The 19,635-nt window shown below is 45.9% G+C and overlaps 1 protein-coding gene and 1 long non-coding RNA gene across 2 annotated transcripts in view; one reads left to right on the forward strand and one right to left on the reverse strand.

The window, feature by feature from the left end:
* The first annotated feature begins 3,774 nt into the window (after positions 1-3,774).
* LOC138754048 (uncharacterized) overlaps positions 3,775-19,635 on the forward strand; it is a 37,703-nt gene continuing 21,842 nt past the window's right edge. The window contains exons 1-2 of the long non-coding RNA XR_011351549.1: positions 3,775-3,870; positions 12,714-12,811. This is a non-coding gene — a long non-coding RNA (uncharacterized lncRNA). The remainder of the gene's footprint in view (positions 3,871-12,713; positions 12,812-19,635) is intronic.
* Positions 6,909-11,779, reverse strand: LOC138754045 (protein phosphatase 1 regulatory subunit 3C-like). Its single transcript, XM_069917787.1, has 2 exons — positions 11,690-11,779; positions 6,909-10,165 (listed from the first exon to the last, which is right to left on the reverse strand). Exons 1-2 carry the CDS (start codon positions 11,698-11,700, stop codon positions 9,238-9,240), a joined length of 939 nt encoding a protein of 312 aa, XP_069773888.1. The 5' UTR covers positions 11,701-11,779; the 3' UTR covers positions 6,909-9,237.

The raw sequence follows: 19,635 nt of genomic DNA on the forward strand, positions 1-19,635 counted from the left end.
ACGCATTTGGGATTTTGACACCACTGAACGCGAGATTTGTGTAGCCAGGTGCTGGGTAATTTCATGCAACTATAAAAGAAGGGTACTGTCTAGTGGAGCAGATATTTTGAGAGGGACTGGTGTCTTGTCCAAGTGCTGCTGGTTGTCTATGCTTGGGCTCCGGTGACAATCGGGCTTCATAGAGGAGAGCGAACAACCTTTGGGTAAGATGATAATAGACAATAGGCACAGGAGTAGGCCATTTGGCCCTTCGAGCAACACCACCATTCACTGCAATCATGGCTGATCATTCACAACCAGTATCCTGTTCCTGCCTTCTCCCCAAATCCATTGATTCCGCTATCTTTAACAGCTCTAACTCTCTCTTGAAACCATCCAGAAAATTGGCCTCCACTGCCCTCTGAGGCAGAGCGTTGCACAGATCCACAACGCTCTGGGTTAAAAAGTTCTTCCTCAACTCCGTTCTAAATGGCCTACCCCCTTATTCTTAAACGATAGCCTCTGGTTCTGAACTCCCCCAACATCGGGAGCATGTTTCCCACCTCTAGTGTGTCCTATCCCTTAATATTATATGTTTCAATCTCATTCTTCTAAATTCGAATATATCAATGATGTTTTAGTACTTTTTTTTTCCTACTTCCAAAGCCAGTCAAATTTTTCCCCAGTGTTTAGTCACAGTAGGTGAGCTCAGGGCCCACCTGTGCAACGTGGGAACCAGGAGACTGCTGGAGTCCCTGGTGAATACATGTGCATCTCTTGACACTCCACAGGATGATAATGGAGCCATGTGTGGGTTCACTTTGGAGCATATATGATGATGAGAATGTCAAATATGGCATGCTTAGTGAGTCAGTCACATCACAGTTTAAGAACCTGAGAAAAGATAAGGAATAGGAGACCAACAGGCAGAGCAGTGGCAGGAAGATGGTGCCAGAGTCCCTTGCAGACCACTTTGGATAGTGTTGGGGAGATGGGACATCAGGGAATGACAGCAGTGACCATGGCACTGTGGATGGCTCTGCTGCATTGGGGGTGGGGGGGTAGGAGAAAGAATGGTCAGGAGAATAGGAGTTTCTGTGTCTGTTATATGTGGATTGTGGAGTAACTTGTGGCCTCCCTGCCTGTCCGGAATATTGTGGATTGTGGGTGGTCACATCCTCCCTGTCTGAAACTTATTCAGAAGTCACATCACCTGTCAATCAGGATGGACTCTTGCCACCCATTAGTGCACACCTTGCCACTAGCTAATTTAAATAATCTTGGGTCATTATTGGTTAGAGGCCCAGATCAGAATTGTATAAAACATCAATACATAGCACATTCTTTCTCTAAGCCCTGGACACCACTCTACATTAGGTTGCAACTGTGGACATCGCTGGAAGTGTCATGGGTAAGGTGTCCACTACATGAAAGCTGAGCCAAAGTGCTGCAATAGATCAGTACTTATAGAGAGCCGCACCCCCATTGGTACAGGGAACCGTGAGTGTGTGTGTGAAAGTCCCTGTCTGTAGAGTATATGAGCCTGTGGTATCAAGAGTCCAACCTGGATCTGATGTGAATGTCTATGTTATTTTTTAAGTAATATAGTAATTGAGTCTTCTTTGGCTTGGCTTCGCGGACGAAGATTTATGGAGGGGTAAATGTCCACGTCAGCTGCAGGCTCGTTTGTGGCTGACAAGTCCGATGCGGGACAGGCAGACACGGTTGCAGCGGTTGCAGGGGAAAATTGGTTGGTTGGGGTTGGGTTTTTCCTCCTTTGTCTTTTGTCAGTGAGGTGGGCTCTGCGGTCTTCTTCAAAGGAGGTTGCTGCCCGCCGAACTGTGAGGCGCCAAGATGCACGGTTTGAGGCGATATCAGCCCACTGGCGGTGGTCAATGTGGCAGGCACCAAGAGATTTCTTTAGGCAGTCCTTGTACCTCTTCTTTGGTGCACCTCTGACTCGATGGCCAGTGGAGAGCTCGCCATATAACACGATCTTGGGGAGGCGATGGTCCTCCATTCTGGAGACGTGACCTACCCAGCGCAGTTGGATCTTCAACAGCGTGGATTCGATGCTGTCGGCCTCTGCCATCTCGAGTACTTCGATGTTAGGGATGAAGTCGCTCCAATGAATGTTGAGGATGGAGCGGAGACAACGCTGGTGGAAGCGTTCTAGGAGCCGTAGGTGATGCCGGTAGAGTACTGTTTAACATTCTCCTGTATGTCTCCCATGTATTAATTAAACTTGTGTGTGATTATAAAACTTGTGTCCAACTCAACTCTCTCTGTGAACCCAATGAACCTGATATTCTTCCCAACATGACAAGTGGCCACAACAGGATTCCCAGTTGGTTGTTGGCTTCTGCGTGCAAGCGTCAGGCTTGTCTCGGAGCACCTGCAGGGCATTCTGAAGGGAAGAAGGTGAGCAGCCAGTGGTGCCAGCGGTATCAGGTAAAAGGATGAGATCCTACCCGCTGAACTTAGGTAGCTGGGAGATAAAAAGTGGGACCACAAAGGTCAGAAAAGGAATAGCAGAATGGTCTGTTGCAACATGTGGTGCAGGAGGGAGAGTTTCTGATTCCTGTGGCTTTTTCTGAGGGAGGTGAAACCAGACCGTCTGCACTCGGGCAGGACCAAGTTCACTGTCCTAGGGGAATTGTTTGTGCGTGGAAGGAGGGTTCGGGATGGGAATCCAGGCAGTGCAGCAGAGGGAAGCAATGCAGAGACCAAAGCCAAGGATAGAAAAAATTAGTACAGAAAAGTCAAAAGATAAAGATTACCTGATTCTGATTCTGAATGCAAGGTCACATGATGTGAATACCCGCAGAGTTTGAAACAAGATCAGTGAACTTGTGGCACAAATCAGTTCAAAGGAGTACGATTTAGTTTCTATTACAGAATCTTGATTGCAGGATGTAAATAAATGGGAATTTAATAAAGTGCAGCAACCCAGGTTCAAATCACTGCTGTCTGGAAGGGATTTATACATTCTTCAGCGTCCACATGGGTTTCCTCCGCGGGTTCTGGTATCCTCCCACATTCCAAATACACACGAGTCTGGTTAATTCATTGGTCACATAGATGATACGGGCATCAGGTAATTTGGAAGGGTAAGCAGGAAGGTCAGGGAGGCGGAAAAAAAGTTTAAACATACAGCTTGGTTACAGGCCATTCTGGCCCACAAGTCCTTGCTGCCCAATTTACACCCAATTAACCTACAGCCCCCAGTACATTTCGAATGGTGGGAGTAAACCGGAGCCCCCGGGGAAAACCCACGCAGACACAGGGAGAATGTATAAACTCCTTACAGACAGCGCGGGATTCTAACCCTGATTTCTGGCGCTGTAAAGGCATTAACTGTGTGAGAATGAGATGAGGCAAGATCCAAGGCAGCCATTCTCAACCTATTTTTATTTAAAGCTGTGGCCCCCTTAGGACTCTGTTTGAAGTTCATGGACCCCCTTCACTATGGAGCAATCAAGTTTAGTTGGTTTCTTCCTATACTTCTCTCCTATCAACTGCATGAATAACAAAAATAATTTTATAATTGAAATGTGCTGTAGCCTTCGCAGGAGCCATATGGCCCTTGTTGAGAATGGCTGGTCTAATGAGCAGAATGTTGAATCCACCTGGATAGAGACAAGCGAGAGGAAACACTAGTGGAAGTGGTTTATAGGCCACCAAATGACATTATGGTGCCACAGGCAAGAAACCAAGAAATATCTATCTGATGTAATAATCTGATATTTGTCATGAAATACTTTAACTTGCACGTTGATTGGGTCCATCAAGTTGGTCAAGGTAGTTTTGTGGTGGACTTCACAATACATCAGTTATACTTCTTGAACAGCACGTTACTATCTTTGATCTGGTCCCTGTGCAATGAGACAGGTAAAATTAATTTTTTTTAAATTCAGGATCCTTCTCAAAACAGTCTGACTGAATTCTCATGGAGGGTGCAGTAGTTCGATCTAAAACCTGTATTGTGCCTCAGCAAGGAAGGGGATGAGGGAAGAGCTGAGACTGGGATACAGACTATAAATGGTGGAGCAGTGGAGAAACAGTGGCAGACTGTCAAAGATTTTTAACTGTACTCATACAGTACAGTCTATTCCAGTGTAAAACAAGAACAGTCAGGGTGGGGAGAGCCAGCCTTGGATAAAACTAAAAACTAATGCACACGAAATCCAGCAGTAGTGGGAAATTGGAAGATTGGGGAAACTTTAAAAAGCAACAAAGAACACAAAGCAGTTAAAGGAAAGACAGATTATGAAAGCCAACTAAGACCAAACTAGGACAGCACGATTGGCATAGCAGTTAGTGCAGCCACCAATCGGGGCTGAGGTTCAAATACTGTGCTGTCTGTAAGCAGCTTGTACCTTGTCCACGTGCCTGCTCCAATTTCCTCCCACCCTTCAAAATGTACCAGGGTGTAGGCTAATGGGGTGTAAATTAGGTGGCATGGACTCGTGGGCCGAAATGACATATGCTACATTTATGCCCAAATTTTTTTTTAAATTATAAAGCAGAAAAGGGTGCCTAAAGTTAATGCGAGTGCCTTGTGAAAAGAGAAGGTGGAATTAATATTTGGCAATGCAGAAATGTCCGAAGCCTTCAATTAATATTTTGTGTCGCTCTTCTCAGTGGAAGATACGTCAACATACCAGAGAGACATGTTAAGGATGCAATAGAAGGAGAGGACCCCAATATAGTCACTAGATGTAAAAGAGGTACTGCTGAGTAAACGAGTAGATCTTTCAGTAAATAAGTCCCCTAAACAAAATAGAGAGAGTGCTGAGAAGGTTCACGAGAATGTTGACAGGATTTCAGGGTCTGAGTTACAGGGAAAGGTTGTGCAGACTGGGGCTTTTTTCTCTGGAGCGTAGAAGATTGAGAGGGGACTTGATAGAGGTGTTTAAGATTTTAAAAGGGACAGAGTAAATGTGGATAGGCTTTTTCAATTAAGAAAGGGGGAGGTTCAAACTAGAGGTCATGGTTTAAGATTGAAGGGGGAACATTATAAGGGGAACATGAGGGGAAATTTCTTTACACAGAGGGTGGTGGGGATGTGGAATGAGCTTCCGGCAGACGTGGTCAAGGCGGGATCATTGGTTACATTTAAGGAAAGACTGGATCGTTACATGGATAGGAGGGGACTAGAGGGTATGGACCGGGTGCTGGTCATTGGGACTAGGAGGGTGGGGATTTGTAGGGACTAGTAGGGCCGAACTGGCCTGTTCTGTGCTGTAAGTGGTTATATGGTCCTGAAAGAATGAATCCCAGGGTGCTGAAAGAAACGGTGGAAGTTACACTAGAAGCATTTGTGATAATTACCAAAATTCTCCGGACTGTGGGCAGGGTCCTGGCAGATTGGAAGATGCCAAATGTCACGCCTCAGTTTAAAAAAATTGAAGGCAAAAGTCTGGTAACTATAGGCCAGCTAACTTAACATCTGCAGTCAGGAAAATGCTTGGAGCTATCATTAAGGAAGAGACATCTGGTTTGAAATTGTTCCATCAGGAATAACACAGTGTGGATTCAACAACGGGTGTCCTTTGAGGATATAACAAATACAGTGAATAGAGGGTAACAGGTGGATTTGGTATAGTTAAATTTCAAGAAGGCATTCATTAAGGTGCCACACAAAACCCTTCTGCACAAGGATGATGGAGTTGGGGGTAATGTATTAGACTGGATAGAGGAATGGTTAACCGACAGAAGGCAGTGTTGGGGAAAATGGGTGTTTCTCTGGTTGGCAATTGGTGGTGAGTGGAGAGCCGCAGGGGTCGGTGCTGGGCCCACAACTGTTCATGATGTACGCTAACGATTTGGAATAGGGGACAGAGTGCAGCGTATAAACTGTGTGGAAAAGCAACTTGTGCAGAGGATGTGGAAAGTCCGCAGAGAGATATGGATAGGTTAAATGAATGGGCAATGGTACACCAGATAGCGTAGAATGTTGGTAAAAGCAGGGACACTTTGAAAGGAAAAACAAATCAGATTGTTATTTAAATGGTGAAAGATTGTGAGTGACTTGAGTGCTTATGCATGAACCTCAAAAGGTTGGTTTGCAAATGCAAAAGGTGATCAAGAAGGCAAATAGAATGTGAGCTTTCATTGCTGGAGGGATGGGATTTAAGAGCAGTGAGGTTCTGCTACAACTGTACAAGGTCCTGGAGAGGCCACACCTGGAGTACTGTGCGTATTTCTGGTCTCCATACTTGAGAAAGGATGTATTGGCTTTGGAGGATGTGCGGATGAAGTTAACCAGGTTGATTCTGCAGATGAGGGCAAGATTGTCAACTTGGACTGCATTCACTGGAATTCAAAAGAGGGAATCTTATAGAAACAAAATTATGAGAGAGGACAGAGGCAGGAAAGTTGTTTCCACTGGTAAGCAAGACTAAAACAAAGGGATATAGCCTCAAGATTCAGGAAAGCAGATTTAGGACAGAGACAAGGGGGAACTGCTTTTCCCAAGAAAGTAGCGAATCTGTGGAATTCTCTGTCCTAGGAAGCACACCTAAGACACAGCTAGATTTTTGACACAGTAGGGGGAGTTAAGGGTTATGGGGAAGAGGCAGGTCGGTGGAGCTGGGTCCAGATCAGCCATAATCTTAATGAGTGGTGGAGGAGGCTTAACAGCCAGATGCCAACTCCTGCTCCTGTTTCTCAAGTTACAGTCTTTCTTCTAGTGTGCGACCTTACCAGTTCCCCCTCAGACATGTCTATACAGAAAGAGAGCACTAGAAAGCTTGGTGACTTCAGTCCTTTTAAATCAAACCCTACAATTCCTCAGGTTAGTGCCATTGTAGCACCCAATCATATAACTAAATAAAATTGCCCCATACTCTATAGAAAAATAGATGGTTACAATTTAGTGATCCTTCAAATAGTTGGCTCCAGGAAATGAAAATCCAAAGAAAATATTAATTTAACTCAACTTTATTTTTTTTAAATTTATGTACAAAACAGCATTAATCTACAACAAATGCAAATATAAATACTAGAGAACAGGGAAGCTGCAATGGAGTTCTAAACAACCTTGTTGAGCTAGCATCCCATTCATTATCAAATCCACCAGATGACAATAACATGTCCTTTAACACCGTGAAACACTGACCAAATATCACGTGATGCACCGTGTTAGTGATTCTCCACCCTTAAGTGAGGAAAGCATCCTCCCACCCTGAGGTAACTCTATATTCAGAACTTTCTGTAGGTATCCACAGGTCCTCACTGCAATGCACCAGAACCCAGGAGATATAGCCCACCTTGTTACAGGCTATTACACACGTTATCTTCTTTGATGGAAAGATTCACTTCCCCAAAACATTCCTTCTGCCTTTTCCCTACAAACCATTAACCAAACAAGTACAAACAGGAAACAAACTGATACTGGAGTCAGCAGTCCTCACTGAATCCAAGGCCATCTTGTTGCCAATCCTCTCTTCATCTTCTGAATCCCACTTTCTCATTCTACAATCTGGCCTCCACTTTCCATCCCAATCTACTGACTTTACCATTTCCCATCTTCACTCAGGACGCTGCACACAAAAGAAACATTTAAATAATCAGTGAAATAAGTTTTCTGATGTTTGGTTCTAGTTTGCTGGTGGCTCATTGACTAGAATTAAAAAAGTCTAGGTCCAGAAACAGGATTTCGTTTTTTTTAAATAACACTGGAATATTATCTGAAAATAAATCAGCTAATGTGGCACAAGAAATCAATTTCAACGTACAAATTACTGCAGCTTTCAACTTGTATTTCTCTTGCTCAACCACCCTCCTCCAAGCACACACATATCAGCATCTTATTTGGCAGGTGACAGGTGCCAGTACAGACCAACTGCTCAGTGATCAGCTGGAAGCAATGGCCAAGCCCCATTCCACCCTTAATGGTGGCTGGATTCAGTGCTCACGAATTAACAAGGCTCATATGAGGCAGGGAAATGGGGAGGCAGAAAAAATTCCAATGGCAAAGAATTTGGCTTTCAACCCAACGTATTCTCCTCTATGTAAATTAAATCTCCAATATGAAGAACTTTGCAATCAAGTATGGAACAATCTTTCATGAACAAGTTCCCACAGAACCAGATTCATTCTTCATTCAAGGCGGAGAAACCACTTCAACTGCAAACTTCCACAACTCTGCAGAAGTGAGAACCAGGCCTCACATGAGGCTTTTTGCAATTGCAGTCCCATTCAATTTATGAAACAATTGCTTCCAACATTATTCACAATTTTTTTTTTTTAAATACATTTTGCATATTTGAACAGTTACAGAGATTATCTTGTTTGAGACTCTAGCCTCAATGAAAATCAAAGTACTCAATAAAACTAATCAAAAACTTAAAATGTGAAGGAAACCTCATATCTCCTCGTTCAAACCCCCTCAACTTCAACACTGTTCAGTACGATGTAGAAACTAACTGGGAAGTTCAACTCCAATTGAGTCACAGTTCAAGCTTTATCAAGGCAAATCTCAGCCTTCCAGTGCTGCGAAGGGCATCACCCTCTTCACCGACTTTAAACCTAAGCCACATTGCCTAAAGCAAGCAAGATTTGCTCAGGCATCGTCTTTTTGAGATTCAACTTTGGTTACATGAAACCAACACAGCAAATAGAACCAAAATGTTGCTACTGATAAAAGGTTATATTCTTGCACATCTGAAAACTCTCCTCTGATGGAAACAAGACAGGGGAGTGAACATCGCCAAGCCAGTCACGCAGTGGCCACCCACTCTGTTGCTGAACCTGACAAAACTGAGAAAATCATTCCAATTCCAAACCTCAACCCGTTTTCAATCTATGATGCACATCAGTTCTGCTACAGCACTGTTACTCACAGCAGGTGACAATTTTAATTTGTGAGATGTTAAGAGAGCAAGTGAGCAGTAGTTTAACAAATATGTCCTATATGTGCTCGATTTGTGAAATCTACTTTTGCCACCTCTGCTCATGCAAGTCACTGACAGATGATCAGTTTACTTTTGTTAAAACATTATTCTACATGAAACAGCACCCATATTCTAAAGCATTTCCCTGTCACACAAAAAGCAGACATTCTGTCACTTCCTCAGAAACCAGGCAAAAAGAGAGATTGAACAGCATCACAATCTGTCAACCTACAGTCAACAGAGCAAGAAGCTGCATCTAAAGTGTCACACTGAAAATTTCCACTCCCTCGGGTCAATGGGTGTGATGGCATTTGGAAATACATTTGCTAGCCAATTCCCATCGTGGGTCCAGAAGGCTTCACCAATAGGCACCGCTGTTCAACGTGCCCCAACTCTGCCACTGGGAGAACATCACATCAGATGATCTGGGACTGCCAAACTGCTCATGATCTACGTCTTGTGGCTTTCCCCCAGCATTGCAGGACACTCCTGCCCCCGAGCAAGCCTGTTCACCCGCTGGCACCCAGTCCCTGCCAACAAGTTTATAGTTGTCTCCGTTATTGTTGTCCCAGAAGGTACCTTGGGCACATTTGAAAGATACACAGAACTCGACATTCTCACGAGGCTGGAGGCATTCTGGAAGGTGGATCTGAAAGCAGAATGTGTCTACATCCACGCAGCTATACATATTGTTCAAGTAAGCACACTCACAGTCTTGGAAACTTTTCCAGGCGTCAAAGGTGATCCTGATCATAACTTTTTTCTCATAGCCAAGATTTTTAACTTTGACTGTTCCAGAAATGAATTTCTCCTGGACCACACAGTCTTCAAGGCAGACAAAGTTTTCTTGCAAACGAGAACGGAAGTTTAAATAATCTTCCGAGGGCAGATGAAAGTCGAGAGATAAATTCTCGTCCCTGACAGGTGGTGGATCACAGTCTGCGAGATCAGAGAGTTCAAACTGAAGATCTGACAAATCATCCTCAATCTCGGAGAACATTCGAACAGCGGTGAGTGAGAGACCCTTTGCATCTGCAAAAATGACTTTCTTTTTGTCGGCACAGCTTTGAGGGTAAGCCTCCCATTCCCCTTCAGTTAGGCACGCTTTGTCTCGAAGGCTCAGACACGGGCGCAACGGCTTTCGCTTGGATCCACTCGCTCCTCGGAACTCCTGGTAGCTCAAGAAGCTGTGAAGAGGAGGGGAGTGATTGAGGCAAAGTCTCCTGGCGAAATCAACAGGCATGACTGGAAAAAATGATGGCTGAAAACAGCAGGGAGCCAAATTCCTGGAGAGGGGAAAGGGCATGGGTGCAAGGAGGAAGTAGACAACAAAACCAGATTATTGTGCAGAAATTGTGACTGATGATTGTGGCAGGGAAGGGAGAGCAAGAGCAAGCTTGAAGGGGCTGGCTCTGCATTGCCCTCTACCTACAACAGAACAATACATATGACAGAAATGCAATTTCCCTCCAACGTGAAGAGCAGACACACACTAATGGCTGCTGCAACCAGAGGGAAAGAAGCAAATGCCTAGTGTCAGACAAAAACGAAGCAGAACCATCAATCGTCTCCAACCACACACCACTAACATAGATGTTTCCAAGCAGCAGAACCTCCCCCTGACACAGGTGAACAGCTGCAGACTCCCTTCTCCTCAACCCTATTCATAGGCAGTCACTGAACCACCTACCTCAGATGTAGACAGTGAGAAACTGCTCATCCAGTGTACAGGTAGACAGGCCATGACCCCTGCGTGCAGGAGGCCAGACCCCTCCCCCCTGCTACAGGCACCCAGACTCACCTACACCATCCAGGTATAGGCACCCCACCCCAGGTATAGGACCCCCATCCTCATAGGTGTTAAAACCCTCCACCCCCAGTGTAGACAGGACCCCTACAAATTCGCACCCCCCCCTCCCCCCCAGGTATAGGCACTCCACCTCCCCCCCCCTCCCCCCAAGTATAGGCACCCAAACACAGACCCACCCCGGCCCAGTATAGTCGCCCAGACCGACGCCCCCTCCCCAGGTTTAGGCACCCAGACACAGACCCACCCCGACCCAGTATAGGCGCCCAGACCGACGCCCCCTCCCCAGGTTTAGGCGCCCAGACCGACGCCCCCTCCCCAGGTTTAGGCGCCCAGACCGACGCCCCCTCCCCAGGTTTAGGCACCCAGACACAGACCCACCCCGACCCAGTATAGGCGCCCAGACCGACGCCCCCTCCCCAGGTTTAGGCGCCCAGACCGACGCCCCCTCCCCAGGTTTAGGCGCCCAGACCGACGCCCCTCCCCAGGTTTAGGCGCCCAGACCGACGCCCCCTCCCCAGGTTTAGGCGCCCAGACCGACGCCCCCTCCCCAGGTTTAGGCACCCAGACACAGAGCCACCCCGACCCAGTATAGGCGCTCAGACCCACCCCCACCAAACCCCACGGCTCTGACAGCCCCTGACCTGCCCGGATACCCGGCCTCCGACTCGGAACGGCCGCCGACGGGGGAGTAGCGGACCCCGCTGACCGCCGCCCACACAAGTCAGGCTCGCCGAACCCGCCCCTGCCACTGGGGCATCGCCACGTCCATCACAGCTTGGGAGCCGGGCCTCTCGTCACAATGCACCAATCGCGAGCGAAGCCTGGCTGTCAGCCGCCAATCAGCTGATCCGGGTCTCCCTGGAACTGGTGCAGTGAATGGTCCAACATCCCCAATTGCCGGCAATGATTAAACAGATGTGAGCCAGAGTTTCTCTGCAATAATGCAGTCCCTGCTCCAATGACCGGCAACTACCACCAACAGGGACAATTAAAACCTCACCACATTGACATTGCCACACCCAGTGCAGAGTTTCTCCAGCCCTTCTGTATGTTGCACTCAACCTCAGGCCGAATATTTCATCACTTGATCCAACAACACATACATCCCGAAGATTCTTTTTTCCTGCAAGCAAGGCAGAATTATTGGCAGTGCAAAAAAAACTGTACTCAACTCACACATGTAGACAAATTAAATAAACTGCAATACAGAAAGGAAGAAATCTTAAAAGAGTCGTAAAGAGTTTGTGGTTGAGGAGTCTGATGGTGGAGGGGTGAATCCTGGTGGTGTGAATCCTATGGCACCTATACCTCATCCACAGCCGGTCAAAAAAAATTAACAGGCCAAGGACAACAGTAAATATGTTACAAGGGAGTTCCCAGGGCTCCTTTGCTTTTTCTAACAGATAATTATTATTTATATTGAAATGTTCGGAGATTTGTAGGTGGTACATGAAATAGGCCCTGCGGTTAATAATGGGGAGTGTGAGAGATAAGTAAAACTGATATAAAAATATGAAGATGAGGAAACTAGTATGGATATATGTGTAATGAATAAAGCCAGTATGAATAGGATAAGGATAGATAATAGAATGTAGGAAGTAAAGTTAGTTTGAATAAGATAAGGGTCTTCTAGCCTTAGACAGAATTAGGCAAGTTCTGCATATAAGAAGGTTGTAGCTCTGAGAGTCGGGGGGGTGAAGGTGTGAATTAGAACAAAGGCAAGTTTGTCAATAAGGACAATAAGGACAATGACATGATGGGACACCGACAGGATACCCCCCAGAAACAGCACTTAGGCAGACAGGATTGCCTAATGCCAAACTCATCCAGAAGGCAGAAGAATGTAAGGGGGAGGGTACTTCTATACTGAAATCAACTGTATAAAAGTTGGGTGAGCCCCAGGATATGTGTGTTTTCCCAGGGTAAGGGGAAGCACCCAACTTTGCATTGTTGTATAATAAATGTTCTTTGTTCTCAATTTTTGTCTCGAGCAAATTCTGTGGAGGTACTTCTGTTTCTCACAGGAGGAAGGCCCCAGAAGGTAGATCTGGATGATTGGTCAGTGGGACAGGAAAATGGCCAGTGGAATTTGAATAAAAGAGTGAGGCGATGTATGTGGCAGGTACAGCAAAGAGAGATTACTGCATCCTGTAAAGCACAGAGGGATCTTGGAGTTCATGTCCCAAGTAGCAAGTAGCACCAGGAAACTGTTGGAGGGATATGGATACTCTCCTTCATTAACCAAGGACGATTTGAACATCAGCCACCAACTGGGGAAGGATAATTGACCTTGAACAACTACAGTCATCTTAATTTCTGCGTGTCTGTCCAAGGCCTCGTGCATTGCCAAACAGTGGCCATCTGCAAATTGGTGGAATGACACCTAATATTCCGTCTGGGTACTCTCCAACTAGATGCCATTAATATCAACTTGTTAACCAGTTTGTCAGGCCCCTCCCCATCTCTCTTTCACAATCCTTCTTGTCTTCTTTCCTCCAGCTCCCCATCTCCTTCCCTCTCCATTCAGAGAGCTTCCCCTCCCCCTATGAATTCCCAGATTTTTTTTCTTCTGTCCTATCGATGTCCACCTCTGACCACTTGCCTGTTGGCCTGTGCTCCTCCTCTGCCCCTTCTTCCCTCACCCCCCCCCCCAACCATTTATTCAGCACCTGCCTACTGTTTGCTCATACCTTGAAGAAGGGTTTGGGCCTGAAACAGTGGTTTTATACCTTTGCCTCCACTGGATGCTGCATGACCTGCTGAGTATCTCCACCACTTTTGTGTATTAAATTGCAATCACAGTGACTGCAAAGCTTCTTGTTTAACTCTCCAAATTGTCCCTTATTCGTTGGTCCGTGCCCTCCTACATGCCTCTGAGGCCTGATGATACCTACACACCTCATGGCACCGGGAACATATCACCTCCCTCTCAACACTCCAGTTCGGCATGCTCTCCTAGACCAACATCATCAGGAGCAAGGCCCTAGGTATTCTGAGTCAGCTTCATTGGGCAGGCAATGTCCTTTGTGAATATGGCACTGAGAACTAGAGAACCACAGAACATTACAGCACAGAAAACAGGCCCTTGTTTGAATCTAGGGGTTAAAACATTATGAAAGAAATGATTAATTAATAAGTTTATATGTACTGCATGGTTCAGGGAAAAAGAGGAATGTGATTAAGTGGCAATCACAGCATGGAGCAAAGTTGGCTGAGCAAAATTATCTGCTCCCAAAATCTTTTTCTTTGGCTTGGCTTCGCGGACGAAGATTTATGGAGGGGATAAATGTCCACGTCAACTGCAGGCTCGTTTGTGGCTGACAAGTCCGATGCTCCCAAATACAGGGAGAGGAAATGCATAAAACGATTTAGGAGGAATGCTCAAACTGAAGGAGGTGGTAAGTAGCACAGGAGACACAGGCCAGACCAGAACAAAGAATGGCCTGCAAGAAACAAAGGGAATGGAAAACCAGTCTAGGAGGAAGATTAAGGCATGAGGAGGTGTTAAAGAGAACAGCAGAAATTGGCCAGACAGGAACAGAATGGTGATTAGAAATATCTGGAGATTAATTAATTTCTGATCAAATCAACAGGATAGTCTGGCCTGGAGGATTAAGATGGGAGTGCTACACCCCAGATATCTGCAAAACAGGAGATGACTTGTGATAACCCTTATGCAAAAAGATCTAGCAAAGGAAGACAACTTTTGTTCTGTATGATAATGAAATCTAGCAAAGGAAGCCAACTTTTGTTCTGTATGATAAGGTTGATCTATATAAACTGAGCCAACTGGACAATAGGGGTCAGTCTTGGGGAATAGCTCACTGTGCAGGTGACCTATGAACTAATGACTGAACCAGAGCTCTGTTAAGTTTTATTCTTGAGCTGTGTAATAAATTGACTGTTGAACCGAATACCTTCTCCTATCACTTCATTCAAAGAACACGCTGGACTCAGACCACACATAGACTAAATTAAGAGTAAGGTAAAGCCAGAGTCCGACACCCTTCAGCCCTTCTAGTCTGTGCTGAATTTGATTATGAAGTGGGCCGAGATAAAGATTCAAGGATGTATTTAAAAGCTTTCTTGAAGAAGTCCAAAGTCCCCAATCTGGCCCAATATCACCCAAAGTGGGAAAGGAGGACTCGAGATAACATCCATGCATCAGGAGCACACAAAAGCCCTGCAGAAGCAATAGAAGTAATGGATCCCCTCACATACTACACACCTACCTGTCCTGTCAACCAGCAAGAGTTTGTGGACCCTCCAGAGAACCAAAAAATCCTGAGTGGAATTGAGGCAGTCTCGATACTGAGGGACAGTCTATGAAGAAGGTGTTATTAAACTTTCTGTAATTGCCCTGACTGGATTTTCCCTTACTGAACTTCCGAGAGCATAAAAGTGGTTTTCGACACTCCTATTCCACATCTTTCAGTTCATTGCAAAGACCACTTTCTTCCTCAATTTCTTTGAGCTCTATTGAGAGCAACACAGGTTGGGACAAGTGCTACAAATGTATTATTGGTGACTAGTGGAGTTCCACAGGGATCTGTTCTGGGACCCTAGCTCTTTGCGATTTTTATAAATGACCTGGAAGATGAATTGGAGGGATGGGCCAGTAAGTTTGCGGATTATACAAAGGTTGGAGGTGTTGTGGACAGTGTCATAAGTTACAACAGGATATAGACAGGATGTAAAGTTGGGTGGAAAGGTGGCAGATGGAGTTCAATCCAGATGCTGCATTTTGGAAGGTCAAACCTGAAGATGGAGCACATGGTTAACGGTAGGATACTTAAAGTGTGTGATCAGAGGGACCTTGAAATCCAAATCTAAAGATCTCTTAAGGTCACCGCACAGGTTGATAGGACAATTAAGAAGGCCTATGGCATGCTTGCTTCATTATTAGGAGGACTGAGTTCAAAAGTCGTGAGGTAATGTTGTAGCTCTATAAATATCTGGTGAGTCCACACTTAGAATATTGTTTTCAGTTCTGGTCACCTTATTACCGGAAAGATGTGAGAGCTATGGAGAGGTGCAGAGGATATTTACAAAGATGTTGCCTGGATTGGATAACATGTCTTATGAAGCAAAGTTTTCTCTTTGGAGCAAAGGAGGATGAGAGGTGATTTAATAGAGATCTACAAGGTAGACAGCACCTTTTTATAGACAGGAGTAGAAGACATTTGTAAAAAGTGAAGGGAGACATCGGGGTAAGTGTTTTAAAACAGAGAGTTGTGGGTGGCTGGAATGCATTGCCAGGGGTGGTGGTGGAGGCTGGAACATTGAAGAGACTCTTGGACAGGCACATGATGAAAGAAAAATAGAGGGTTATGAGGTATGGAGGGTTTAGTATTTTTTGGTAGGTATATATAGAGCCCACCTCACTGACAAAAGACAAAGGAGGAAAAACCCAACACCCAACCCCAACCAACAAATTTTCCCTTGCAACCGCTGCAACCGTGTCTGCCTGTCCCGCATCGGACTTGTCAGCCACAAACGAGCCTGCAGCTGACGTGGACATTACCCCTCCATAAATTTTCGTCCGTGAAGCCAAGCCAAAGAAGATATGGGTGACCACCTGCAGTCTTATTGAATGCAGAGCACTTGAGTTTCTGACACTCAAGCATGTAATAGTTTATACTGTATAAAGCTCGACCTCACCCCCCCCCACACATTTTTGGCTAAAAAATTTAATATTTACTATATATTGCGTGTAAAAGGTAATCCCCTATTTTTGACCCCGGCCGCCCATCCATTCGAGCTCCCGACGTTCCGGCCATCTGCGCCTGAACGACACAAGTACTTATATCAGTCAAAAGTGGTGTGTGTGTGTGTGTGTGTGTAATAGTCGACCCCCTAAATTTTACCCTAAAAATTGGTCCACAAAATCCAATTATTATATGCAAATATACAGTAACACCCCCCCCCTCCACGAACACACATTAGCTGCGGTGGGTCTTGCTGACAACATGCTCTGTGTACAGGCCATTCTGCCAGCCCCCACAAGAAGGGCAAGGAGAGCAGATAGTAATGGGACTGATATAAGTACTTGTGTCGTTCAGGCGCAGATGGCCGGAACGTCGGGAGCTCGAATGGATGGGCGGCCGGGGTCAAAAATAGGGGATTACCTTTTACACGCAGTATATAGTAAATATTAGATTTTTTAGCCAAAAATGTGTGGGGGGGGGGTGAGGTCGAGCTTTATACAGTATAAACTATTACATGCTTGAGTGTCAGAAACTCTCAAGTGCTCTGCATTCAATAAGACTGCAGGTGGTCACCCATATCTTCTTTGGCTTGGCTTCACGGACGAAGATTTATGGAGCACCGTCATTATACATTCGCATGCAGCCCTGTTCTCCTGTGGACTAAATCCTGGAGCACTTTTTCTAAAGAGTGTTGTGGGATTACATGCAGCAGAAGAGGGTATGTCAAGAATGTGGCTCACTGTTCATTTCTCACTTGCCTTTGTCAGTTAAGCACAGATACTGAAAATTGAATTTAAAAAACCCTGTTTCCTTCTAAGAGAGCAGAGGTTTAAGGTGAGAGAAGCAGATTGAGTGGAGACAATAACTGGGCTGCTTAAATGGATTTAAAAAAATCCACATTAAACTGACATGTTTACTTAATAGAAATTTTCAGAGAAAACCTTATGCTGGGACACGGATTGAACAGCAACATTTACGCTAGCCTGCTCACCTCTAAGTGCTGAATTTTCTTCAACCTAGTTTATCCACTGGGCACAGGATCCTGTTATTAAGCCAAGGCACACGATCACAACACAGAGGTAAAGGAATGGCCAGGGGACTTTGAATGCACTGTTAACCTTGTCCTTACATACGTCAGCACTTTTAGGGCAGAGGAAACCCATAGAGAAGCAGATCTGCATTTCTACGAATTTCACACAATCTACATCAAAGTAGTGAGAAGCAGAAATGACGTCACTGCTATTCCAGTAAGACCAAAACATTACAAAACCTTGTGTAACAATCACCAGTACTAAAGCAACTTTCCAATTAGAACACAAGAACCTAGAAAACTTACAGCACAGTACAGGCCTTTCACCCACAAAGTTGGGCCGAACATGTCCCTCCCTTAGAAATTACTAGGCTTTCCCATAGCCCTCTATTTTTCTAAGATCCATGTACCCATCCAAAGGTAAAACACAGGATTCTGTTGACACCGCGGTTAAGTGAAAAAACACACAAAAGCTTGAGAAACTCAGCAGGTCAAACAGTGCCTTTATGAAGCAAAAGTTAAAATGCATAACCAATGTTTCAGGATTGATCCCTTCATCAAGGTATGGGGGAGCATGAGAGAACAAAAGGGGGAGGGGGTTGGTGAGGGTGGGAGATGATAGGTTGGGGGTGGGGGAAGGACCAGAGGAAGGGGGGGAGGAGTCTAAGCTTGGTGGAAAGAGAATGGAAGTAGGAATTGGAATAACTAGTTAAGGGGTGGGGGTGGGGAAAAGGCAAGCTGATTAGTGGAATGCAGTGAACTCAATGTTCACGCCCTGGGGTTGGAGGGCGCCCAGACGAAAAATGAGGCGTTGTTTCTCCAATCTGTGGGTGATCAGGGTGGGGTAGTGTGAAAAGCCATGGACAGACATACGAGCTTCAGAGTGTGAGCTTTTGTTGCGGATGGGGAGGAAGTGCTGGGCGAAGCGATCTCCTAATCCTTCTCTTCAATGTAGAGAAGGCCACAGAGGGTGCACCGGACACAGTAAATGAGTTCTTTGGAGGTACAGGTGTTGCTTCACCTGAAAGGTCTGTTTGGGACCTCGGACCGTGGTGAGGGAGGATGTATGGGTGCAGGTATTACACCTTCTATAACCACAGTGGAAGGTGCCAAGGGAGTGATGGGTGGGTAGGGAAGAGTGCATGAGGAAGTCACGGAGGGAGCGGTCCCTACAGAAGGCTGAGAGGGGAGAAGGAAAAATGTATCTGGTGATGCGGAGAGATCCAGAAAAGGGAGAGAGTGATCGGAGATGGACCAGGTGAGTTTGAGGTCAGGGTGGAAATTGGCTACGAAATTGATGAGCTCATCGTGGGTGCATGAAGCCGCCCCGATGTAGTCATTGATGTACCAAAGGAAGAATGGGGGGAGGGGGGGGGAGATCTTGCTGGTGTAGGCTTGTCACATGTTTTGCTCCACAAAACCCACAAGCAGGTAGGCACAGCTGGGACCTTTGCGGGTACCCATGGCTACTCCTTTAATCTGGAGGTAGTGGGATGAGTTAAAGGAAAAATTGTTAAGGGTGAGGACAAGTTGTGCCAGGCAGAAAAGGGTTGTGGTGGGAGGTGACTGCTCAGGTCTGAGGACCAAGAAATGCTTTGAGGCCTTCTGTGTGGGGAATGAAGGTGTAAATGGATTGGACATCCATCGTGAAGATGAGACGTTCCGGTTCTGGGAATCTGAAGTCTTGGAGGAGGTGGAGAGTGTGTGAGGTTTCACAGATGTAGGTGGGGAGGGATTGAACTAGGGAAGAAAAGATAAGAGTCAAGATAGGATGAAATTAGTTCCATGGGGCAAGAGCAATCAGAGACGATGGGTCTGCCCGGATGGTTAAGTTTATGTATCTTGGGTAGAAGGTAGAAACGGGTGGTGCAAGGATGGGAGACAATGAGGTTGGTGGCTGTGGTGGGGGAGGTGCCCAGAGTCGATGAGATGAGAGATGGTGTTGACAAGGAGGCTTGATAGGTGATGGTGGGGTCCTGTGGGAGGGGTTGATAGGAAGAGGTGTCTGAGAGCTGTTGACTGGCCTCAGCAAGGTAGATGTCAGTGCGCCAGACTACAACAGCACCCACCCTTGTCTGCGGGTTTGATAGTGAGGTTCGGGTTGTTGCGGAGAGTGGAGGGAGGAGCGTTCTGAGGAGGTGAGGTTGGAGTAGGAGAGGGGGGTATTGAAGTTGAGATGGTTGATATCCCAGTTGGAGATTAAAAGGT

Source organism: Narcine bancroftii, chromosome 2 (assembly GCF_036971445.1).
Source record: "Narcine bancroftii isolate sNarBan1 chromosome 2, sNarBan1.hap1, whole genome shotgun sequence".
Taxonomy (NCBI): domain Eukaryota; kingdom Metazoa; phylum Chordata; class Chondrichthyes; order Torpediniformes; family Narcinidae; genus Narcine; species Narcine bancroftii.